Genomic DNA, 26,685 nt, shown 5'->3' with positions numbered 1-26,685 from the left:
AACAAAAATCAAGATTATAACCAAAGTTAATGTACTCGTAATATGCAGTACTTATTATACAAGTTAATATACTCTTCGAACATGCATTCTTATCGACTTAAGTGATCTTTCCTGTAACTGACCAATAGTAGCATTCAAATTTTAGTTTTACATATTGCTGGTGCCGAGCCAAAACACCACATTTTTGAATTTCACTTTTTGAAAAACCTTATTGGTCATTCCAGACATTTGAGTGTTTTTTTTTTAAACAAAAGATTTACCAATTGAAAGTGTAGAAAATGCCTTGCTCTTATTTTATCATCGCCATTTTGATGTCTTCCTAAAAGTAATGGTTGGGGGAATATGCAGATTCTGCCTGACGTGTGATACAACCTATCATCATAGTTTTTATTCCATACTGGATGATTGCTTGATTCATGATGCAAGGCAAGAGGGAATGTTTTTACTTGTTCTCTCATGTGTGATTTTCTAACTTGAATAGTTTGTTGCTGTAATGTGAGAAAACACAATTTCAAACAACTTCAAACAGGTGTGAAAGTGTTAGTGCTGGTCTGACAGTTGCTTTTTTATTTTTGTCTGTCACACCTCTAATATATATATATATATATATATATATATATATATATATATATATATATATATATATATATATATATATATATATATATATATATATATATATACACACACGCCCTATGGAGTTGTACATTTGTGCTTATGTTGCCAGTTTCATTTGGGTTGAAGGAAATATGGGGGTCAGCCTCAGAGGATTTTCTGTTATCCCCGAGGCTGAAGAGCAGCTTTGCGGGCAAATCGCCTTCATGAGCCATGTTTGGCAGACCACCATGTCTGCAGATTGAAAGGGTATAGGGTCCAGCTGAAAGGTCTTTGATGCACACAAATGTCCTCTTGCATCCACTCAGTAGCTTGTGCTTTCATAACATTGTACTGTACAGTAGTACCTTAAATTCCACACACAATCTATTTTTTGAAATTGGATGACCTTTGGTTCAGATGTGTTTGAAAAGTACATCTCGCACTGCGCAATTATTTGGGGGATTTTTTGTAGTCTAAACTTGCACTGCCATAGCACGCTCAAATTTACAAAATATTTTAAATGTTTTCTTAACGCCTGTCCTGACAGTCCCACACACTATTTGTGTATCCTTATGGAGTAAGATTGTTTTCAAAAAGACGGATGTTTAACCATACGTAGTTGTAAAATTCAAAGCTTAAGTACGACATAAGTACGACTCTGAATTGTGTCAGTGTGAATTGTTTTTGTATGAGTATGGCTCTAAATTTTGTGAGTTTCAATTGTTTTGGTGTGAATGCGACACTTTATTGTGTGCGTTTGATTTTTTTTTCATGATTACAGATCGAAAAGCTGTCAGTGCAAAATCTTTTGAATACAACTCTTATTTGCACAACTAAGACTCCTTACTAGACACGACTTCACGTCTGTGCATGAATCTCTAATGTGTATTTTCGTTTCTGGAAACATCTCTTTTCTGTGCATAAATCTCTTGTATGGAGTCCTACCCAAAGAAACGAAGCTCCTTTTCTGTGGGCTCGGGCTACAAAATGCTGTTTAGCAGAAGATCTTGAAGGAGACTATTCAGCTATCGGTTTGTGCCCTCAAAGTCAAGTACTCTTGGATCATGCAGCAGGACAATCCAAAACACAAGAACACGTTAGAAGGGCTCATAATGAAGGGTCACGTTCTTGGAGGGGCCAAGTCAAAGTCAAAGGCCAAGTCCAAAATCTTTCATTTCTGTTATTGCAGACAACGGTGGTAAAACTCGCTGTTAGGATCAGAGGGCAATTACCTTTTCACATAGAGTTGTATTTGGTGAATATTATCATTTAGAAACTGTGTTTTATGTATTCATTGTCGCGTTGACAAAGGGTAACAATATTGGTTTGAAAACAAACACAGAAACCACCAAGTGGGCAAATACTTTTTTTCATAGACTTTTTACTGCAAAACACCTTGACAAATTCTTTTACATGCAGAGCATCCGCACATTCAACCAGAACATACAGCAATGCTCAAAACTATGCAGTCTTTTTGCTGTGTGGGAAAAACAAATCTTAAAATGTCCTCTACTTCTTATGCATACATTGCATCTCTCCCAGTAGACCAGTGGTTCTTAACCAGGGTTCGATCAAACCCTAGGGGTTCGGTGAGTGGGTCTCAGGGGTTCGGTGGAGCCTCCGCCGCAGAGGTCCACCCCTCAGTCTAGTCTGCAGTTAGTGGGCACAGTCATTGAAAGTGTCCTGCTCTGACATTTCCTACCGGTCCGCTTTGAGGCCGCTGGTTTATACAGCAGAGTGAGACCTCCCTATCAGACACCTTAGAGAGGGCTGTACTGTATATGTGTCTGAGTAAGACTCCCTACCGGTCTGCTTTGAGAGCGCTGGATAAGCAGCAGAGTGAGACCTCCTTCTCAGTCAGGACCACACACCGGAATTAGCCCGTTAGCTCCCAAGTGCCGATCCAGGCAAATAAGCTCCTGCGGCCGTCGATCTAAAGGGTCGATCGCCGTACAGACTCACGACGTGGCGGCGGGGAACTGGTACTTTTACCCACTGTTTTGGTTTTGTTATTTGAACAAGGTGATATTAATGCACAATTCATTTTGTGCACCAGTAAAAAATTATATATATATATATATATATTTTACGAAAGAAGGGTTCAGTGAATGAGCATATGAAACTGGTGGGGTTCGGTGCCTCCAACAAGGTTAAGAACCACTGCACTAGACCTAATTGTAGTGTGCTATGTTGTGGCACAATGTCTGCTAATACTGCTTGTACAAAGATGTACTGTAAGTTGTGGCACAATGTATACTATTCGTACAAAGACAGCAACACACAACTCTTAACTGGAACTTGTCTGTAGCTCCAGCAAGGCCTTCCTGTGTAGAGTTTGCATGTTCTCAGTTCTCTCCGGGCACTCCGGACTCCTCCCACACTCCATAAACATGCATGGCAGGGGTATTGGACACACTAAATTGTCTTTAGGTGTGAATGCGTGCATGAATGGTTGTTTGTCTTTATGTACCCTGCAATTGGCTGGCAACCAGTTCAGGGTTTCCCCCGCCAACAGTCCGGAGCGAGCTGCCACCAGTGGATAGGCACCCTCAAGCCCTTGTGACTTTAAGTCGGAAAATCACGGCTGTGGACAGTTTTGAATGGCAATTTTGGTGTATCTTTTTTTCACAAAAATAATGGTCAAACTATAAATCAGAAACACTTTAAGGCGCACCCTCAATTAATGACATATTTTAAAACCTTTTCCATAAACAAGGCACACCGGATTATAAGGCGCACCCTCAGTTAATGACATATTTTAAAACTTTTTCAATCACAATATAGTAATACTGAAAGTAATAACAATAATAACTCTAAACTCTCAAGAGCATAATAACTCAATGTCAATATGACTGACCCTGTTCAACTGTAGACACACAAAAGAAACAGCTAAAGCTTACTTTATCAGTTCATTCCCCATCTACGAATCCCAATGTCAATATCGATCCATATATAAGGCGCACCATCCACTTTTTAAAAAAAATGAAGGCTTTTGGGTGTGCGGAATATAAGGTAACTAAAAATCATCGCTAACACCAACAGCAACAGTCCTTAAGTGCCTGAAACAAATACAAGTCATCTTGCTGTGTACTCTACTTCTTAAGTCTGCTCAGTGGCTGTCAGTTAGTTAAACAATACATCTTGAAGTGCTAAAACGAGTCCACCAATCACTAAACGGTTTAGGCTCAAGAGACCTTAGTAGAATGTGTAAAGAATATAAATAGAGAAAGATCTATTGACCAGGCCAGCTAGGACAGCCCCAAGTGCAAACTAAACACGTTCAAGCATCATTTATTAGACCTGATACGGCACACGATTTCAGAATCAAATGCCAATAAATGCTGCATTTTAGGCTGCTAGAAAGTCCAGAGCTTATGAGGGTTGACTTCAAGGCCTTCCAGTCAAGCGCAAACAAGAAAGCACGGCTGCTGACTGTGACAGGATACTTTTTGTTTTGATATTTGACCTTTTTTGTACGAAATTGATATTTTTTTTTGTTATGATTGACAAATGTGTGTAATATAACTAATAATACAGTTAAATATATTGTAGTTCATAGAACACTTTGCTCATGCACTTGCAAAATGTGCAAACACTTGCTGCTGCCATATTTATTTATAAATATACTTCTATTGCACGAGCGATTACACTTAGAACTATAACAACTACCTCAAATGCACACAGCTGGGACAATCACAATGTTGTCTTGCTTTGTCTCTTACTGTTGGATTGTGTTGTCATACGCTGCTACTTATGTCTTGTCTTGGGGTACTCTTGCCATACCTGCTTTTCGTTTTTAGTTTAGCAACACTAGGCAAAGTAGCCCTAACATACTGCACGTTACTATTGATAAGAATCTAGTTTTAGTATTGTCTCGTCTTGCGCACCTGCACTTTGTTATTGTACATTTAAAATGCATAGGATAATGAGAAACGCAATTTCGATTCCTTTGTATGTTAAGCACATGAGAAGAAATTGACAATAAAATTGACTTTGACTTTGATAGAAGCATTTTAGTGTATCTCCATGGGCTTTCAACGGCAGTCCAATGTATTTTTCTTGGTCAAGAGCATAGTCGTTTACGCTTTGCTGGAATGCAGTACATGCTTTGGTTAACCACACACACACAAACTCAAAATGTAGGTATTGTAATTGTCCTTCCATGTTTGATGTTTTATTCTTATTGAACTAAAAGTGTATTCATATTTTATAACAACACTAGTTATCACATTTCCCTCCATTTCTTTATATCTTTTAATTATTTTCTTTGCTATGTACGTCAGTTAATTATGTATAGTTACTTTAAATGTTTAATTTCACTTTTCTTATTTTGCTCCTTTATTTCATTTGTATAAAGCACACTGAGATCCCTTTGAAATTGAAATGTGCTATGCAAATAATTTTGCCTATAGCACACTAGGCCAGTACAGTACTTCATGTGGACAAAAGTATTGAAACAAACAGGAGTTAGAAAATGGAGGAAATGCTCAGCTGTTCTGCTTTTTGATCCTCTCCGCTCAAGAACAAGGAACAATGAAACTCGATTAATGTGGTCCAAAAATATTTCCCTGAGGAACTCCACATCAAATGACTTTTGTCATTATTGATTAATGTAGAGCTTCGTTGTGCAAAATCATCTATGTGATGCTGTACACTGAAATGGACGAATTGTTGCCCAACCATTCGAATGTTACAACCTCTCCCCCTTATTTCCTTGTTTCCAATTGTTGACATGTGAAAACCCTCGTTTACCCCCCAAAATACTGTATAACTACTAGACTGCAGTAATGCTCTAGTAAACTACTAGAAAATATACGAGACACAAACTTTCGCCACTGCATCAGGGTCAGTTAAACATTTGTGCCATCAATGATTATCCAATCTGCATAATAGTGTTTGTATTAAAATATGCATGTATGTGTATGAATTTGTCATGCCTGTTGAAAGAAAACAAGTCTGCCTGAAAAAAATATGAGCATTACAAATCTGCAAAAAGGTGAACAATATGTTGGAATTCACGATCCTTGGGGTATTTTAATCAAAAGATGTCACAGAGAGCATCAGCTCATTTTCTTGGACTGCTACAGCCTTCAAGAGGCCAAATAAAAACAAGGCCAACGATGTGCCATTACACAGGACAGACCTACCAATACCATCTGTTATCAGAAAGAATATAAAAAGAGAGTGAACTCTGAAATGCAATTTTTGAACCTTGGGTTTTTTGATCCAAGCGTGACATAGAATACTGGCTCTTTTTCATGAGACATGACTGTCTTCCACCAAAACAAAACCATAATATTAATAAGAGTTGAAATTTCAAGAAGAGGGTGTCACGTAGAGATTAGGAGCTTGACAACTTGAAATATTCAAAAAGATGTTTTAACTGTTGCCGAAATTCTTGTGCGCATTGCCACTTTTGTCCACTTCATCACCTGTTGAAAACATAAAACAATCAGCACAATAGTGATAATGGGTTTTGGTGATAAAAGCTTAAATTTAATGCCAAAAAATCCAAAATATTGTGCCCTTTGCCTTTATGTTTTCACGGGTTAAAGTAAACAGGAGTAGAGCTGTGCATATGAATCCAGAGGTGTAATGATCATCATTTTTGCGCACCGGTAACAACAGAACATAACAAAACAGGCTGAATAAGAATATTAAAATGCATGCCTGCTTCTCAATTACTTACCAGGCTGAGATGAAAGACAAAAAAAAAGGTACTGGAAGTAGTCATAATAAAACACATGAAATAACTATTTGGCTTTTCAGGGGGGAATTTAGTGCTGATAGCTATTTTACATAAAGACCTGTTATACACAAGTAAGTGCTAATGTTCTGCCCAATCAAGTGTGCCTTCAATAAATCTTGACAGCAGTTATTACAACATCCAATCTTATGATGTGTATTTTTACTGAGGAAAAACAAAATGTCATTGTTGTAATGTTGCATGGGCACCACGATCTTCGAATTGATAATTACTGTACTTTTGAAAACAAAATATCTACTGGTGGTTTAAATTTACATTTAATTTGCCTATTTTTTTTTTGTGACAAATAAGGGACAAAAGAGCCAAGTGTGCAACTCTAGAGCAGCAGCCTCTAGACTCCAATTCAAGACTGGGTTAGTTTTGCAAAAGTATGTCACAGATATTTTAACAAGACAACTGCGAAGTGTCTTAACTTGTTGACAGACTAGGTATTTTAGGTATATAAGCAGAACAAACATGCAGCATAACCAAGTCTTTCTGGTGAACAGTTGTGCTTGAAAACAAATGGAAAGCAAGATAATATGAGTGAGGCTCATCCAGAAGTCGGATAAACGTGAGACCCGGGATACTTTTGACAGATTACCAGCCCAGTGCTTGCATAATAACCCCGGCTGTGCTATGTCAAGATGCCATGCCAGCGCTCTAATTTCTCCCCTCGCCAATGAACATCTGCGAACGCGGTTGCCGCCCCGCCAACAATTTGAGTCTTGGGATAAGACGGCTTGATCCACTTTAGTCACACTTGGAAATCAGGATTAGCGGAGAAATCGCTCGGCGAGAGAGCGCAATCAAAGCGGGTCAGTCGGAATACGCCGGGACGCTCCAAAATGCAAGGGAGCGCACACTCGACATTGTTCATCAGATGGATGGCCTGTTGCTGGGGGGGAAATAAATAAATAAATGAACCTGACCAAGACTAATACGGCTTTTTGTAGCCTAGAGGCAAAGTCCTCTTGGGCGCACTGTGATGGAGCGATGATTGTAATCAAACTGGCGCCAGTTTTCATTACACGCTGCCATTCTGGGCCTGAATGCAACAACTCAGTTAATCCAAGCTGGGAAGTGGCTGCTGTTGTTCGTCTGGCTGCTCTCGTTGTGGCGGGGTGGGGGATGTACGAAGCATCGGGAGGGAGGTAAAAGGGGGTGGGATTGACAGGTTTGAATGGCGAGACTGAACCAGCCAACCGCCTGTTGCATTGCAACAGGGGACGTTGACGTGCACACTCGACACCCACAAACACGTACACATAAACTCAGAGGGAGCATTTTGTGTCTCGTTTGAAGGGTCACTGCATGGGTTAATAGACTGTTTGAAGCATCTGACAGCCGGATAAGTGAGGCAGCCTTGTTATTTTCTCTAATCCTTGCTTTCAAAGCTGCAGCGCCGACAGGTAAAGACGCACTTTGCACTGAGATGTTCCACCGCGCTCACAACTTCCTGCATTTTTGACCCTCAAGCTGCAAAGTGGATGAATTCCTGGCAGGAAAAAAGAAACAAAATCGAGCAAACATTGACAAACATACATGGATGCACAAATCTGTAAAAGTGGTAGCTGTAAATTTGAATCCTCTGTATCTAAAAACACAGGTTTGCAAATGCCAAGCAACCTTTTCCCAAACAAATTAATGGAAATAGTTCAGTCAATCTGATGCCTTTGTAAAACATTGAATTTTATATGTGATGTCTTAACGGGGAAGCCGTGTAAAATAATATGTGATGACAATTAGGTTAAACGCACCTTCAGTAGTCAAATATGCCATTCGGATTCATACTGTGTTGGTGGAATATGAATTAGGCAGCAAAATTCTTCGATTTTCCAACTGAGATGGTCGCCATTTTGCCACTTGCTGTTGACTGAAAAATGACATCACGTATGCTCAGAGGTCTTTTGTTTCTGACAGTGAGTGCTGGCAACATTAGGGAAAATGCTCAGGTACTTCTCCCATACAAAACCACAACACACACGGATCACAGCGCCTGGCTTTTGACATTACCCACTGCCATTCTAAAGCCATCCATTTTTTGTCAACTGGCAATGTCAGCTCAGAGTTAGGGTAACTAGTCATGGCTCATCTTTTTTTTTTTTATTAAGTTAAAACATGTGACTTTTGAAAGCTGAGCTTGGATTGACCCTATGGAACTGTGATGTCATTTTAAGTCTACATAAATTGGCAGAATGGCCTCCCACTGAGATGGATCAAAACGGGTGGATTTTGCTGTTTAATTCATACTCCACAAATGCAATATTAATCAGAATGCGATATTCAGACTCATGGGGGTTGCACAGAACACAGCGCATTATTGCAAAAAGTGTTTTTGATATTACATGCTCTTTCAAGTAACAATTTACTTTTCCTGTCGATCAGTGTACCATTGTATGCCATTGCAGTGTTGCAGATGTTGACCAAAGACAAAACAAAGATAGTGGCCTAGAAGAATGAGGGCATCATTGTCATGAGCAGGGTTAAACTTGCAGTGTGATGCTGTGTTTGTTTGTAACTATGCCAGTAAGAAAAAAAATATCAAAGGTTTATTCTAATACAGCCAAATTAGGGTGGGTTTTTTTGCATCTCATTAATTCCATCCCAGCTCATTTGCATTGTTTACATGCGACTAAAAATAAAAGTCACTGTTGTCACTCTCTTGTTGTTGTTCCCTTGCAGATAATTGCAACGGCCCTTTGGTGTCCGCACTGCCACGCTCGTCCTTTCAGAGCTCGTCACAGTCGTCAGTCAGCTACGCCGCCCACCACGCTAAGTTGCACAGGAGAGACGGTGAGTGTCTATGCTGTGACCAGCTGTTACTTCAGCTGCTGATGCCTTTTTTTATGTTTTATCAGCTGTTTAAACATTAAGTTGTCACGTTAACTCACCCTTCTTCGCTGTACGGTAAAATATCTTCTTTCCTTACACTAGGGCCTTGATATTAATTCATGGACATTTCTAGGTATTCCAGTTAGTTAGTTAGTTAGTTAACTAGGTAGGTAGGTAGGTGTGTTTGAATGGGATTGTATCGTGGAATAATTCAAACTAAAATGGAAAAATCTGTTTGTGAAATAAAACAAAACCAGAAATATTTGAAAATATATAAAACTGCATTTGACGTTGATAAAACTTGGGAAATCTAATGAGAGAAAGTATCGTTTTCATCTTTGTCAATTGATAAACATGAGCTGTTGGGTTTCATTTCAATTATTTTTTTTCTATATTGCTTTACATCTGTACCAAAGAAGAAATGCATAACTGTAACAAAGAAAACATCCATCCATCAGCTATAGCTGCTTATCCTCACAGTGGTCGCAGGCTTGCTGGTTTTTATCCCAGCTGACTTAGGCCGGGGGACACCCTGAACTGGTTGCCAACCAATTGCAGGGCACACAGAGATGAACAACCATCCATGCACCCAATCACACCAAGGACAATTTAGTATGTCCAATGCACCTGTCATGCATATTTTTTGGAGTATGGGAGGAACCCGGAATGCCTGGAAACAACCTTTGTGGGCTCGGTGAGAATAAGCAAACGCCACACAGGAAGGCCAGAGCCAGATGGATTCAATTTCGATTCGTTAAATCGATGCGGACGTGCTAACCAGTGTGCCAGTGAGCCGCCCTACAAAGGAAACATTTACCATTAAATATGTTTTAACAACATTTAACAATACAACAGAACGCATAACATTGTCTTATTGCCACATATGGCTTGTTGTCAAAAATGAAAGAGAGAGTCAAAATCTTCTTTTATATAAGCGGATCAGAGATGTCAAGATCACAGCATGCATGACATCACACATGTCTGCTACGGCTAGGTTTGAAAGTAAACAAGCAGCTTTGGCGACCGTTGATGAGTGACATACATACAAAAGAAAAGTCAGATTCTCCAGTCCCATCCAGTTTGCTTGAACACACATTTGCACACTGTGCATGACAATCTTTCTTTGGGTGAACTTGGCCACATCGATTATCCCCTGCACCATGCACTTGACTGAGTCGCAACATGTTTCTACCTTGCTCCAATCTTTCGCTCAGCCATGCTCCAACGCGCTGGAATATGTAGTTGCCCCATTGGTCCTGCGCGAGCTTGGTTCTCCGGTGGAGCACCTCCAGAATGGGCAGCATCGGCTTGGCCAAGCACCGCTCCATATTTACTTGATGCCTTGGCGTAAGCATCATAGCCACTGAACCACCACAGCAGGCCAGAGCCTGAGGTGAACCCATGACATCCACATGTGAAGCGGACGTACTCAACCAAACATGTATTAAAAACATTAATTAAAACGAATATTCTTAGGTCCCAATGTGCATTACTTTTATTTTATTTCATATATATTTTATATTTATATTATTCATGTTAACTCCTTCGCTTGGGGCAAGATATCTTCCCCTATCGACCGAGAGCACTCCAGGTGCTGATCATCATCCCAACTGTTTCACACTCGGCTGCGAAATGCATAGTAAAAGTTGAAGATCACTTCCTGAAGAAGTCAACAGCATCACATCATCCCCAAAAAGCAGAGATGCAATGCTGAGACCACCAAACTGGACTCACTCAAGGTTTCAGCTCCACCTAGAAATTCTGTCCGTAAAGGTAATGGACAGAATCAGTGACAAAGGGCAGCCTTGGCGGAGTCCAACCCTTAAATGAATCCAACTTGCTGCTGGCAATGCAGAGATCTGACTCTGACATCTGTGGTACAGGGATTAAACCAGGGGTCTCAAACTCCAGTCCTCGAGGGTCGCAATCCTGCATGTTTTTGATGCTTCTGTCATTAACTCACCTGAATCAAATTATTAGCTCATCAGCAAGATCTGCAGGAGCTTGAAAATTATCCTAATCATTTGAATCAGGTGTGTTTAAGAGAGCAGTGAGGAAAATATGCAGGTTTGCAGCCCTCGAGGACTGGAGTTTGAGACCCCTGGATTAAACAGTCCAAACCAAAAAGTTTTGTATCCTGTACTCCTGAAGTACCCTTCACAGAACTCCCAGAGAGACACAGTCATGTGTAGACTGGTTGGGTGAATTACCATTAAACTTTGAAGATCCTTCCAACGGTGTGAAGCTGGTTCCCTGTTCCAGAGCAGAGATGAAAACCACACTGCTTCTCCTGAATCCAAGGTTTAACCTGTGAGACCCTCCTCTCCAGCACCCCTTAAATAGATCCTACCAAGGAGGCTGACGTGTGTGATCGTTCTGTAAACGGAACACAACCTCCAGTCTCCCTTCTTAAAAAGGGGGACTGATACCCCAGTCTGCCAAGCCAGGGGCACTGTCACTGCAGTGTTCATGCATTGTTGTAGAATGTAGAGTCTCGTCAACCTAGACAGCCATACAACATCCAGAGCCTTTATGAATTCCAGGAGCATCTCATCCGCCTCACCCTCACCTAACCAAATCCCGAATACGATGATCGGGCATAACGAGTTTCATTATAGTCAAGGGATTCCGAGGAGTGGTTGCCAGCCAATCGCAGACCAATTCATTAGTTAATTAAAAACAACCAGCCTGTTCTAGAAATTAATAAAATAAATAAAATAAAATTTGAAACAATTAATAAAAATGATGCAAAATCAATGTTCCAAAGCCAATGCTTGCCATACGTGGACGGTTGTCTAGGTGTGACTAGTTGTTTTTCTCTACATGCCCTGTGAATGACTGGCATCCAGTCCAGGCTGTATGTTCCCAAACACACATCAAGGCAACTGGGATAGGCTCCTGCTCCCCCATCACCCCAAGTTGTAATAAATATGAAAAACTGGATTGCTATACTATGCACAAATTCTGGTCATTTTCAAACGCACCTTTTACCATCAACAAAGAACACATTGCATTTGTAAGCACATCTGATTTCAGAAGTTTTGAGTTTTTTTCATTATCGCAAACCATTTAAAAGTTCCACCTAATTTCCCTCACGTGAGTATGTGACACAATTGCAACACAATGCCAGCAGTGACTCAGCTTAAAACCACAAGAGTTGACCAAATCAATGTTGCCATTGATTTTTACCGTCAGGGGCCGGCGGCTGGTCTCCGATGGCGAGCGACAAGGAGCCGTGGCTCCAGCTGGACCTTAGGGAGCAGATGGAGGTGACAGCGGTGGCCACGCAGGGATGCTACGACAGCTGGGACTGGGTCAGCTCGTACGCACTCCTCTACAGCGATACGGGCCATGCGTGGAAGCGCTATCGCCATGACGATGGCACAGAGGTCAGTGAATGGAACATTATCTAGCATATCATTATATTTTCTCATAAGGTATTGATAATCCAGCATCAAATATCAATAATAGCTCTGTTCGAAGCCAAACTTCTTGACATCAAATTTATGTTATCTTCATTTGACTTCTTTGGTATATAGTTAGTCAGAAGTCAGAAATGCATTGAATTTCCCAAAGCTCAACTAGGAAATGAGGTTTTAGTTATTGGTCCTGAGAGAGGAACTTTGAGCCAAATTACAACATTTGTAAAACTCACAATTTGCAAAGAAAATGAGAGACATTTTTGTTTGATCTTAGTTTTAACATAAAAAATCTAACTAAGATGCTGTATGTTTTTACCATCTCAAAATAAAGCCAGTCCACATCTTTCACTTTCAGGCTAACAGTGCTGGTGCATGCTTTTATCTCAGATTGGGTTAGACCACCGCTATTTTGTTCTATTTGCTCTTCCCCAAAACAACACGTGAAATCAACTGATACTTCAGAATTCAGATACTCATTTGCTGATGTACAGTAGACTAAAGTGCGCAAGCACATTACACCACATTTAAGATCTCTGTATTACATCTCTTTGTTTCAGGACTGTTTTTAATGTCCCTGTACTAGTTTTTAAATTTCATGAAGGCCTTAGGCCAGGAGTCAAACTCATTTTTATGATCAGCCACATTGCATACACATCCTAGTTATTATTTCTGTTGGAGGGCCTTTATGATCATGAAATCAAATACTTTTGAAGACTCATCGACACACATTTACCTAATCCTGAAATTGGAGGCCAGTAAAAACTGTTCAAAAGGGGGGATAGGAAACAACAAATGCTTGTTGTTTCAACTTTGCAAGTTTAGTGATTTAGTCTTGAACTTGCCGTCCTAACTAGATTTATGAGTGTCACATAAAATCTTGATGTGAGACAACTCAGGCCCCTGGGCTCTTTGTTTGATAGCAGTGCTTTGACCATCAAATGAACAGTGTCTGATTTGCTTTTATCATATCAACCCTTGCATGTCCTGAGGTCTGCTTGTCAGGTTCGGGCAACCTAAGCAACAAAGCAGAAGCAAGAAAACAAACATTTTTCTCACGAGGAGAGCAGACAGGAACCTGCACCTCAGATCTCCTTCAGGCCTGGTTACACGTTCAGTCAGTCCCTCTTTTATTCAATAGGTTTGGTCCTAGTTACAAAACCATTTGCTGCCCTGAAAGGTTGGGGGCGACATTATGGCAGCAAGGTAACAAGCAGTTTCCTTGTTCATGGGGAACCTAGGTGTGAGTCCATATACTATCAGTTCATGCAATGACAGCTATCTTCTTTCCCGGGAACATGGCGACAGACCCCTTACTTTTCCATCCTGTGATTAGGTCATCGTGCCTGTGGTTTGGACATTAGGTCGCCATGCCTATGACTTAATACAATTGCAGGAGACATAGCAATTCCAACAGAAAATATCTATATCTACCAATATACAAGTTAAAAAACAAATATGCGATAACCTATTTACAATTATTCTAACACGGCTGACACCGGCCTTTTGATTGTTCCTCCAGCTGAAGCAAAAACCTTACTCGTACTCGGAACAGCCTGCCAGAGGGCACCCGAAAAACAGAGGCTGTTGACGCTTTTAAGGAGATGCTCAATACTGATCTGCTTGGTTTTGGTTGAAATTATTAATTAATTTAATTATTTATTTATTCATGACATTTTAACCCATGTGTCTATTATTTATTTAGATGTTTATGTATTTAGTCATTTATTTATATATAATTTTATTATTTTTACTTTTTGCCTACTTTTTGCCTTGTAGTCTAAATTTGACTCCAGTGACTCCACTAGGAGGTGGGTTCGGCCTGCCTGGGGGGGAAGTCATCTTGCACTTTCCCTAGACCTAGGGAACTGGGGGGTGTTAGGGTTGGGGTTAGGGGAGGGGGGGCCCTCTGTGTAGTAATGTGGAGTATCTCCCCTGGTCCCCCCGGTCATGGTGGTCTCTGTGACAGCATCCTCTTGGTGTGTGTGGATTGTTCCCTACAGATTGTCTTTCTTCACCGTGATCCTCGGTACCTTGTTATGTTTCTACACTTTCACTCAGTATACAAGTATAGAGTTTGTGCTCTGATTGCGTGCATGTGTGTAAGTTGGCTTGAGCATGTGTAGGTGTGTGTGTATGCGTGCGTGTGCAGGTGTGCATGTGTGTGTGTGAGTGTGAGTGTGTGTGCAGAGGTTTAATTGGGAATTTTTGCATGTATTTGTGAGAATAGGTAATACTATTTCAATTGTCTCTCTATAAAAAATACATTTCATTTTAATTTATGAAATCCATGACATAACTAACATTAGATTTTATTTAATTAGATGATTATGCTATCTATTTGTAGCTTGCCATATCTTTCTCATATGATTAATATTTTGGTACTGTTATCAATTACAAATTAAATATTTTGTACAGTGTCACGCTGCATATCATATGCTGGGTAGTATCATTTCACTAGCGTCTTAATATCTTTTTTAAACAAAAAAACACTTGTGCATGCTACTGTTTTTATTCATTGAAACACATTTTAAAATGTTATTAATGTAAAATGTAAGTACCTGTATAAACAGTATGTTGATTAACTTTTTTAGTCAAGCCATAAAAAAACAACAGCATCTATTTCTATGATGTAAAATCGATCATCTTATACAAGTCTCAATAATTAAAAAAAAGCTGTCAGGAGAACAAAAAAAGACATTTAGAGAGCTAGACTTCTTGAGTTACTAACTAAAATCAAAATACTTAAACAAATAATGATTGAAAGCATCCTTGCTGGCTGCAAAACCCATATCCAAGAAAACAGTGAATCTTTTAAATATCATTTGCACTTTTTTAAAACTATAGGCGCTTGTCTAAACTGTAACTGAAGTGTAACAATGCTGTGTTAACAACTAATTGTGTGTGACATCTGTGAGAGGTGTCACGTTCAATAGCTCCTAATCAGTTCCACAGAACATATTGGCAACATAGAAAAATCAAAACAAAACCTCATCTGTTTGACAAAGGAGAGAAGGCTTGGTTAATTTTGCTATTGCGCCATTGGGCAATTACACACTTTAAATGGATTGACAGGTAGAAAAAAAAGCCACTAGAGAACAATTTACCAGCTTGTTAACAGCTTTTGACATAACTGGGACAAATACAATGAAGACCGGATGACATATGCCAGCATTGGGGCTATTTTCTTCGGCGTGAACTGAGACCATTTACACGCTTCGGAGTGGCACAAGTCGAAATGTGCGAAAAAGGTGGGAGAACAGAAATGCGTAAACTGACTGTGGCTATATAGACAGATTGCTAGCACATTTTAAGAAGTAGCTGTTGGATCTTTAGGCAAACGATCATCCCTTTCAATTAGTTGGCCACCTTTGATTTGACAGAATTTTGCAACGTTTCCTAGAACTTTTACATGTACACAAACTATGGTAAAAGGGTAAATATTCATTTGATAAATAGTCATTTGCAGGTGTTAACACACACATACACACTAATGACGTGCTTCGGTGGAGCGGTGCTGCGCGCCTCATAGTTTAGGGACCCGAATTTGAATCCACTTTACTCCGGCCTTCCTGTGTAGAGTTTGCATGTTCTCACTGAGGCCGCGTGGGTTCTCTCCAGGCACTCCAGCTTCCTCCCACACTCCAAAAACATGCATGGCACGTGTATTGGACACAAGAAATCGTCCTTAGGTATGATTGGGTTTGTGAATGGTTGTTCTTCTCTGTGTGCCCTGCATTTGGCTGGCAACCAGTTCAGGGTGTCCCCTGCTTACTGCTTGAAGTTAGCTAGAATATGCACCAGCAAGCCTGTGACACTTGAGAATAAGCAGCTCTAGAAAATGGATGGAAGGACACACCAATGGCTGGGCTGAAAGACAGTACGGATGTACTAATCATGACTAATCAAGAACAGGCCCTGAACACAAGATCAATATCGGCTGACATCTACCACAGCAGAGGATCCCAGGTGCAGGCTGTGCAAAATAAATAAATAAATAAAGAAAAATACATTTAAAAAACAAAAAACAAAAAAAAGAGATGGTGCAGCACATCACACCAGGGCGTAAGATGCTGGTCGGCAAGGTGTAGATGGAGCGGCATAGCCAGGTAGCAGAAATAGTGGACCGTAACATCAACAATATGGATGGGAGGTCTCAAGACGGTGGACACCCCCAAAGGTGTGAAGCGCAAACAGGCCATGATCCTGTGGGACCTACAGATACAAACTGATAAATGGTGATAGCCAACCAGCCTGCACTGGGGGGCTGGATGGGTGGCTTTAGCAGATACCAGGAAACAACATCTGATGTCTGGGAACAGCTAATTTCCTGCACATAACCCTAAAACTCCCAGGACCCAAGCATTAAGGTGATACTTCCCAAATATACACACACACACACGCACTCACACATCCAATATCCATCCATCCATTTTCTATAAACATGTTGGGACTAAACATGCATGCATGTTCAGTCTGTGAAAGAGAGGATATTGCTGTTGGCAGCCAATTACAAAAAACTTCCATGTACCACCTTTTTGCTTAAATATCTCATGTTATTACCTGTGGCTTATAATCCAGTGTGGTTTACCCGTGACAAAATGCCTTTTTTTGCTCATTTTTTATACCGGTGCGGCGTATATTTTCCAAAGCACTTAAACGTCAAGAAATCAGCATCGGCAACTAAACCCTGTCTCATTAAAACTTAAAACTTGCCTTATTATATGTGATGCTGTCGAAACTTAAAAGAATTAATAAATATTTTAAATAAATATCCACAAATTTTTATGAAGTCCAAATTACAAATCGCAATTTAATATAAGAACATCATTTTATTTCTTTACTATTAATGAATATGAACGAAATGAAAAAACACAAACATATTAAAAATGAAACAATAAAGAAAGAAAATGTTTGCTCTCACCAAAACAAACCGGTCACAATCGAGCAGTCTTTTCAATACCTCCCGATTTCCCGGGTATCCCCGTAAGTTTTAAAAAAGCACCGTAGTGCGTGCGTCCAGCCATGCTTTGTTGTCTCGTTGCTCCCTTAGTTAAACAATTGAAGTTTGCAAATGCAGTTTTGCTCCAAACACCAAATCGATCCTTTGCAAACAAAAGGCATTCTCAGAAGAACAATTTGCCAGGGTTAGCTCACACCCCTGGAAGCCCAGTCGGAAATATGGCCAAGTCGAGACACGTTATCTCCAGCTTTGTTTCCATATAAATCATCTTCTTACTTCCGTCTTTAACATCACTAGCAATCTTGGGACCCATGGCTCACCCATTTAAGTTTGAATCAAGCAGTAAGATGCACAATAAATAGTTATTTTAAGCACTCAGATGCGATCCAGTCCGTAGCATGCCGCCATTTTGACAGTGACGCCGACTAATAGAAGACCAGTATCTTAGAAAGTCTTGACGCAGGATCAATAACAGACCAGCATTGTAGTGGTGCGTTGCATTAGAGGCAGTTTGATGGCACCAGAAAATAAGAGCAATTACCTAAGAACGCCTGAAGATAGAGACAAAACAACACAAAAACAGCTATTCCCTTGGGTCATGACAGTAGTAATTATTGTCGTAAAGCGCGAAAAATACCGTAAAGTGGGGAACGAGAAAACGTCGCAGATCACGTCATAAGCTGAAAAAAAACGTAAGGCAGGGATGTCGTAGACCAGGGGTGTATATATATATATATATATATATATATATATAAACTGTATACAGTGTTGGGAGTAATGCATTGCAAAAACAATGTAAACACTAACTAATGCTGTACTAATTACAAATGAGAGTAAACTAAGGCATGACAAAGCGTTTGAAAGTGGTGTTTTTTTATTTTTTTTAATTTGCCTAAAACACCATGCGATGGGAGGAGAAAAGTGCAAGGCAAACTGTTTATTTGGTGTTCTACTACAGCTAAGATGAAAAGCAAGGTTGAATATGGACAATATGTACACAAGATGACCATTACATTATATGACCATTACTTTCATTTCATCAGAGATAAAGACAAGAAAAAAAAAATCTTTAGGTGCACTTTAAGCGCGACACCTAAAGAGCTGTCTATTTCGTGAAATAGGTAGGACCAGTAAGATGACAAACCATTTAGAGCAGGGCCTTAGTAATCTGAAGCTAGTGAAAAAACACGCACAAAATTGCACTTTCTCGCTGAGAGATGACACTTCGACATCAAGAGTTTAGACGATTCTTGATGGGATTCCACAGTGGATTCACCAGCATTTGGAAACCGTCAGCAAGATCCCTGGCAGCAACTAGCAAATAATGGCAAGGTAAGCTAATGCTAGTTTTCACTGTGCAATCGCGATGTGTATCAAGATGAAGCATACAAAACTCATGTGAGCCAGTATGTTAAAAACCTTAACAATGCTGTAAAGTAGCTGCAAAACACCAAAACCATCCATATGTTAAACCTATGTCTTTAACTTAGCCAACTGATCATGAATGTGAATATTAACATTGAAATTATCAAATGCACCAACTGTTTTGCTTACAGCATGAACAATGCATCACTATGCTGTGAAGGTAAATTATGAGATTAAGAGATTAAAATGAATTAAAAAAGATTTTGTATCTTGTACACACACACACACACACACACACACACACACACACACACACACATATATACAGTCGAACCTCTATATAGTGAACCTCTACAAAGTGAATCTCTCTTCATAGTGAACGAATCTTTACGGTCCCTTGCAAAACAGCTATATTTGACGTGTATGTAAAACCTCCTCATAGTGAAACTCCACATAGTGAATAATCTCTTCATAGTGATGCTATTAGTCAGTCCCTTGACAGCATCTACCTCTATATTGTGAATATCTGAACTTATCGAAAATTGTGAAGTTGTAAAATTGGGCGCACTGTCGGGATTTCCTCCCTTCCTAGCCGCTCTCGCGCGCCGCGACTTTCTCTTGCATTTTCACTTCGTCCGCCGTCCACTGCGCACGCGTTTCTCCGCTGGTCATCCCTCCGAAAATTCTAAGATGTCGGAATCTGCCGTGAAAAGTATGGATGCTAGATCTATAAGTCGGAAGCGAAAGCCTTTGTCGTTGGAGGAGAAGTGCGACATAATTCGGAAGTGTGCGAGTGGAGTGAAGCAGAATGCCATTGCAAAGGAGTACGATGCTTCGCCTGCTGCGATATGTGGCATTCTGAAGAAGAGAGAAGAGATAATGCGACTTGTGGAATAATAATAAAGATATTTGTTCAATGTAAAATGTTTTTACATTAGTTTTACCGCATTAGATTTTAGTGTTTAAACAACTTAAGTTGTTTAATGTACATTTATTTACATATTTATTTTTAAAAAAACGTATATAAAATTATTTACATATTTATTAAAAAATTATTCACATATTTCATCAATGAATTCTGAACATTTTAGGAAAACCTCTATAAAGTGAATCTCTCTTCATAGTGAACTTCTCTCCTCGGACCCTTGAAGTTCACTATGTAGAGGTTCGACTGTATATATATATATATATATATATATATATATATATATATATATATATATATATATATATACAGTATTATATTTCACTCTCTCAGTTTGGTTTGAAAGTGGTACCCATGAATAATGAAATGAGACATTATCCCTTTTATCTCTATTGCTGCAACCAAAGACCACGCTCTAATTCCCCTGTTTTCTACTTGAGCTGTCATTAAGATTTTTCAAGGCAATAGCCTAATAAATCCTGGAACAGAACTGTGAGTTGAAAACTATCTATAGTTATATCCCCGCACAATCACAGGCTAATAATCAAACAGTTCCATAAGCATAACAACCTTCCTCACTATCTCCTCCTATGAGTTTTAGCAGATCATGACGGCCGTAACCATGCAACACGCCAGGCTTCTTTTGCAGTCACTACTACTAATGATATGAGATGTGACAATGTGGCCAAGAAGCTGTGCCTGCTCGCGCCGATTTCGCAGCGTGTCGCTCAACAGACCGCAACAAGCGTCACCAGAATGGGATATTCAACTCAGAGATATGAATTGGATGCATACACGCTCTCTGTCACAGTCTCACTTTTGCAGGGAAAGACTGAAAAGTGGTTAGGCGAATTATGTATTTTGTGTGTGTGTGTGTGTGTGTGTGTGTGTTTGCAAGGTCTCCTTTGAGAGAATCACTTTACACAAACTCACAACATGTGACATGAATGAATAAAGGTGTATCATTCATTTCTTCCGTTTTTTGAAAGCTGAGCATGTAAATGATAGTTCACGTTTATTTTAACACAAACCAAATGAATAATTTTTTTACGTACAGTATATATTTCAGACTAATCAACAAATGTCTTTTGGATCACACTAAGAAATAAAAAAAACCTATAAAAATAAAATACGGAATAAAAAAAAAAAATAATAACAAATTTACAGGGGTGGGCACTTCGTCAGCATTGACTGTCCATCAGTCCGCCGCCGACAGACACCTGGGTTTTGCCGACGGTCTGAAGAATGGCGGGAATGCTCATAAGACAGCAAATTAAAAATGTCAGCATTGCGATTTTCATCTGTCGTAGTAATCGACGGATAGACATTAAGCCAGATGTCTGTCGGACGTCCGTCGTATCTCCGTCTGCCTCCCACACCCCTTTTGACTTCCTGAAATATAATTCAAATGACTGGCATGTTTATCTGCTATAATACTGCATCTTTATAGTCAATGTAAGTCATCGTGTGAATGCAACACATCCACACAGTGTAAAATTGACTTATTTCTGGCTTTTTCCACCATGCCATGTTTATGGGAATATGTCACACAGGTCTATATGTGCTCCTTTTGGAAAAAAAACTGTGGTTTGATAAAATTGTGTTTTCCACACAAATTTCTATGAGACATGGAGGGACAATTTATCTGTGCCTACCCACAAAGTTTTAAAAACTTGCTTGCTGGCTTAAAGCATTCTCAGGGTGGGTGAACATTTATCACACACTTGCTGCAAAAGCAACATGGGTCTTTCCATCCATCCATCCCTCCATCCATCCATCCATCCATCCATCCATCCATCCATCCATCCATCCATCCATCCATCCATCCATCCATCCACTTTTTTTCTTAATCTTTAAGCCTTAGTATGTTCGTGGTTGCAGCTGTCATCAGGCTGTAGGCTGGGTTGGAACACCCTGTTGTTTGGCAATGTGTTAAGTATCATATTTCTCCAAGTACAAGTCGACCTCACTTATAAGTCGAGCCCCCCCCCCCCCCCCCCCCCCCCCCCCCCCCACCTCCCATACTTTAATTCGGGTGAATTTTACAAAAAGGTGATTTCAAGTCTATCCCTGGCTATTCTATTAAAACACATGGTGTTTGTTTTTCACACCCATTACGAAATAATGTACAGTAGAATCCCCTCTCATCAAATTGTTGATTTTCATGAAATATTTCTATGAGCTGATTTCTCTGAAGTGCTGTCTTATCTGTGTTTTAGCTTGTTCACGTGTTTGATGTGTTTTTAAGTTTCTATTTGCACTTTTATTTCATTGTAAAGCACATTGGTTGACTATGGTCTTTTTAAATGTCTTTAGTATATAAAATTTGGCCTGACTTGACTTTTGTTTGGGACACATTTGGGACTCTTCTTATACACCAAAGCTTAAAACTTTTCATACAGTCCTTGTACATACCATATAGTTTTAACCACATGTTTTAAAAATTTGTGATGTAATGCAGCATTTGTTGTTGCTTGTGAACCCAGGCCAAAGTGTGTGTGTATGTGGGCCTCCTTAAATATGCATTTGATGTGTGTGAAAATAAATGACAGGTCATCGTTTGCTATCTGCAATCCAGTTAACACCCACGCTGACTGGTGTAGCGCTTCTCAGAGACCTTTTGGGCCACGCCAACTCGTATCTGTCCGTCTGGCATTTTAAGCGAGGCGCTCAAAGGTAGAGACTGCCAGCCAGAAAGAAAAGGACCGGGCACTAATGAGCGCGCCCAAGCTTATCACTTATTCCCTGCTAATGCTGAGCCAAATTATCTGTGTGGAAAATTAGCTCCATAAAAAGGCTAAAGGTCGAGCCTTCTGCTGGTGTCCCTGGTACACTTTCAAAAAATGAAAGGAAGGTTATAGAAAATTTGTTTTTTCACTGCTTGATTATTGATTAAATTTGTCCTGAGGGGGGCACCCAAAAAATAAAAGGAAAGAGGCTTATTACGATCAACCCTCCTGATGTATTAGAGGGCTGTTTGTTGACGAATAATCTAATTTACTTAAAAAAAAAATGTATATATATATATATATATATATATATATATATATATATATATATATATATATATATATATATATATATATATATAAATAAATATATATATATATATATTTAGTGACACTTTTAGAGTAAAATTGACAAGGGGGTGTAAAAGATTATGACAGGATAATTTATTAGGGCACTAGTATTGACATCAATGACTTAAAGGACCTAAATAGGTTGTCAGCCACCTGCGGTTCCAAAACAAATCATGCTTAGTTCCGATTGACTACGGGTGATGTAACACCTATATATATATATATATATATATATATATATATATATATATATATATATATATATATATATATATATAGTTAAAATGCATTTGTTTTTCAATCATTTTCAATGATATCCACGATAATGCTATATCATGTATAGCATTTGCATGAAATATACCAAAAAAATTAATTCATAAAACCGAAATGCTGTTGTTCTTATTTATACTAGGACATGATATAAAAAAGTCTCCAGCTGTGACCTAATTTTTATGAAAGACACACAAAGAGATGGGCAATATATATAGCAAAACATTTAAAAAGAGCAAATGCTCTTGGAGGAAAAACATATACACAATTAAAGATTGTAAGCATGATGTCAGGCAGGTAGGCTGAATGTTTCCCACCTCCTCTGTGTCTTCCTATTACTGGAGTAATTATTAAGCCTGTCTTTTCCACTCTTCTCTCCGATGGGAAATGTGAAAAACCTAATGAACCACTCTGTTAGAATAACTGCAATGCAGGCACCAAACTATTGTGCTTAACAACAATGAGTCATTACCATTTTACTGCAACACAAACAAATCCATCTTGGCGTATAATGTCTGTTTTTTTCTCTTTTATGTAAATGTTAAAATTGATACGTTTCGAAAGATAGTTTAATGTCATCCATCTTTTACTCATTTATCTGAATAAGTAAAATAGTAATTACCCTATAAACAGACGTTTCAAGTATTGGGAATGTCCTTGCAACCAAATCGACACATGATGTTTGGCTGAGGTGGGAATGTTTGATTGATGTGACTTGATTGAGAATCTGCGATTCAAAATGATTTTTGATCAAAATGATTCAATTGACTATGACTTCAATTTATAGACGTGCAAAGAATCCCCTTGATCTACCATAACAAATAAAGACATTCGTGTTTTCTTTTTCTTTAACATTCATTAAGTTTTGAATTATAAACAAAGTGTCTTTTCCATAAAAACTGTTTGTGGACAACACTTGCTCCACTATTTTTAATTCAGTGACATACCCACCATGAGCACAGAAGATGAAAGCCTTCTCAATTGGTAAGCCATTGTTGTAAACCTAAGTGATTTGATGGACCATTTATTTTAATTAAGCGAAATATCTAAGTAATTTCACCCCATCATTCTTATTGTCTGGACGTCACAATGTCCTCAATGCACATGCGAGAGTTTTGAGTTGTGAACAAAAAATCGGAATTGAGCTTTAATCCCTGCAGTGTGAACCTAGCCAAAAACTTGACTGTGACTTGGAGTTAAAGTCCCAAAATTTGACTTGAGCCATGATGACTTGACAAACGTGATAGATATTCAATTTAAAGCTGAATGAACACATTTTCAATGGTGCAAAATACATATTTTCCACCACATAAGCGCTCAAGATCAAGCGCTCATGATATACAGTAGTTACAATGACAACTGCGCTAAGCCTAGCAAGGCACTTATAATACTGTATTGTATTCTAAACGTTTTTTCCCTCTCGGGTCATCGCAGGTCTGACTTCAATGTATTCAAGGTAAACGAAAGCAACAAAGATTGCTGATTGTGACAATTTTCTTGTTGTCTATTTCTTTTTTTTCCAACTTTGAAATTTGAACCTCCCAGCTCAAAAGGGTGTCTGAGTGCACATTTCCTAGTTACAGTAGATGTCAGTTCCCATTATTGTTGAATCTAGCATATGACACCTGTAAACATCTTTCCATCTATTTTCTATGGCCGCTTATCCTCACTGAGGTCGCAGGCTAGCCACTGCCTATCCCAGCTGACTTCGGGCAGCTTATTACTCAAAAGATAAGAGAGGCAAAAAAAATACGTGACAAATAAAATACATATGCTGCACAGGTGATAAATGGCTATCAAGGCATTCCATCCAAGTTGCAGTTACACCTAAGGCCTAAAGATGCTGTTTTGCAGTGGAAAAAAAAACAAAACAACTTTGGTAATACAGTGAACCGACGTTTATCTTGGGGGTTACTTTCCAAAAATAACGAGAGATAGGTGAAGTTCATAAAGTAGTCAGCTTTATTTTTTCATAATTACATTGATCCCTCATTGCGTTAATGCAGACCAGAAATCTCACGAGATAAGTGAATTCCACAAAGTAGGATTTGATCCCTCATGGATATTGTACGATATAAATAACGTTAATGAAAAGTGCTTACTAAAACCTTTCTATTATACATTCACTCACTTGCACAGGCTCTCTCTCATATGATGCGTTCACATGTAGGGAAGCTCTACAGGCACTTACTTGACTAGATTTCTGCTGAAGGTTCTGACAAGAATTTCCGACAATGATGGGGAGTTGGTGCCACCGCTTTTTCTTTGGCGAAAATGCCCTTAAATAATGCCAGGACACAATCGACACAGTTGCTATCTCGATAGCAATGGTTCGGCAATCAGTTTTGATCCCCGCTGTATGCGTTAATGGCGTCCAATGTAATGTCGGAGAAGCCCTCAGGGTATAGCAGTCACATTAGCAGCATTGCATTATGCGGCCAAAATCCTGCATAATCGCGCATGACTTTAGGCCCCATTTTTTGTCCAACTCAAGTTCAGCATCCGTTCCGTCATCTCAATCAGAGCAATCTGAATGTTAGTCAGGCACATTTACGATACCATATCCACGTCAACATTCTTTTAGGAATATTGAGTAGCCATTTCTAGGGCGTCACAAGCAAACAAATCTAACGTGTTCAGAAGGTGCAAGTGTTGACCAGAGAGTGAGGTGTGCAATCAACAAGCTTGAATTCTGCATTATACAATACAGGCGTCTGGAAAAATCAGCTTGCTGGATTGATGTCACCAAGCCAATCAGATGACAGCAAACCGAGCCCAGAGGAAAGGGATATGAAGGGAGATGGAGGGATTTTTTTTTTTTAAATCTGTGATGTAGTGAAGCCACAAAAACCACCAGCAAGGGTTCATTTTACTTCTTTAAATAAAAGGGATCTATTTTGATGACCTGAGCAAGTCCAAAATAAAAAACCAGTGCAGTTTAAAATGTTCATTTTCACACTTGATTAGCCACCTATGGAATTGACATTCTGGTATTAAACTATACGATAATTTTTGAATTTGTTATTATTATGATACATAAGGCAAATCAGGCGAAGAACAGGTAAAGTTCCGCTCGCAGATCGATTGACTGCCTGGTATCTTGAGGTGACGTCATCTCAATTTGCATATTCAACTCAAACCCAAAAGCAGATCCATGCGTGCAAAGGAAGATTCGTGAATCCAAAGGAGATTCACGCAAAGACTTGTATTTGTGTCTCGCGAGAGTCCGACTCATACGAGTGGTAAAACACGGATCCAAATTTGAAAACACAAATACAAATCTGAAAACACGAATACGAATGATGAAACACGGATACAAATTTGAAAACACGCGTTTGTCTATTTGAAAACACGGATACGTCTTTTTTACAACCATCTTACGCCATAGATCCATTCGTGAATCCAAAGGAGAGATTCACTCACGTGTCTCGCGAGAGTCGTTCTCATACGCATTTGAAAACACGGATACAAATTTGAAAACACGC

At 39.2% G+C, this 26,685-nt stretch overlaps 1 protein-coding gene across 1 annotated transcript in view; it reads left to right on the top strand.

Moving 5' to 3' along the window:
- LOC148423195 (contactin-associated protein-like 5) overlaps nucleotides 1-26,685 on the top strand; it is a 156,710-nt gene that overhangs the window by 24,020 nt on the left and 106,005 nt on the right. Inside the window, exons 2-3 of the mRNA XM_088414813.1 lie at nucleotides 9,029-9,139; nucleotides 12,374-12,567. Coding sequence (XP_088270939.1) covers nucleotides 9,029-9,139; nucleotides 12,374-12,567 — 305 coding nt within the window. The remainder of the gene's footprint in view (nucleotides 1-9,028; nucleotides 9,140-12,373; nucleotides 12,568-26,685) is intronic.

The sequence above is a fragment of the Hippichthys cyanospilos genome, chromosome 5 (assembly GCF_059441005.1).
Source record: "Hippichthys cyanospilos isolate Australia breed blue-spotted pipefish chromosome 5, RoL_Hcya_1.0, whole genome shotgun sequence".
NCBI classification, from domain to species: domain Eukaryota; kingdom Metazoa; phylum Chordata; class Actinopteri; order Syngnathiformes; family Syngnathidae; genus Hippichthys; species Hippichthys cyanospilos.
The sequence above is the reverse complement of the archived record's forward strand: the minus strand, read 5'-3'. Positions and strand labels throughout refer to the sequence as shown.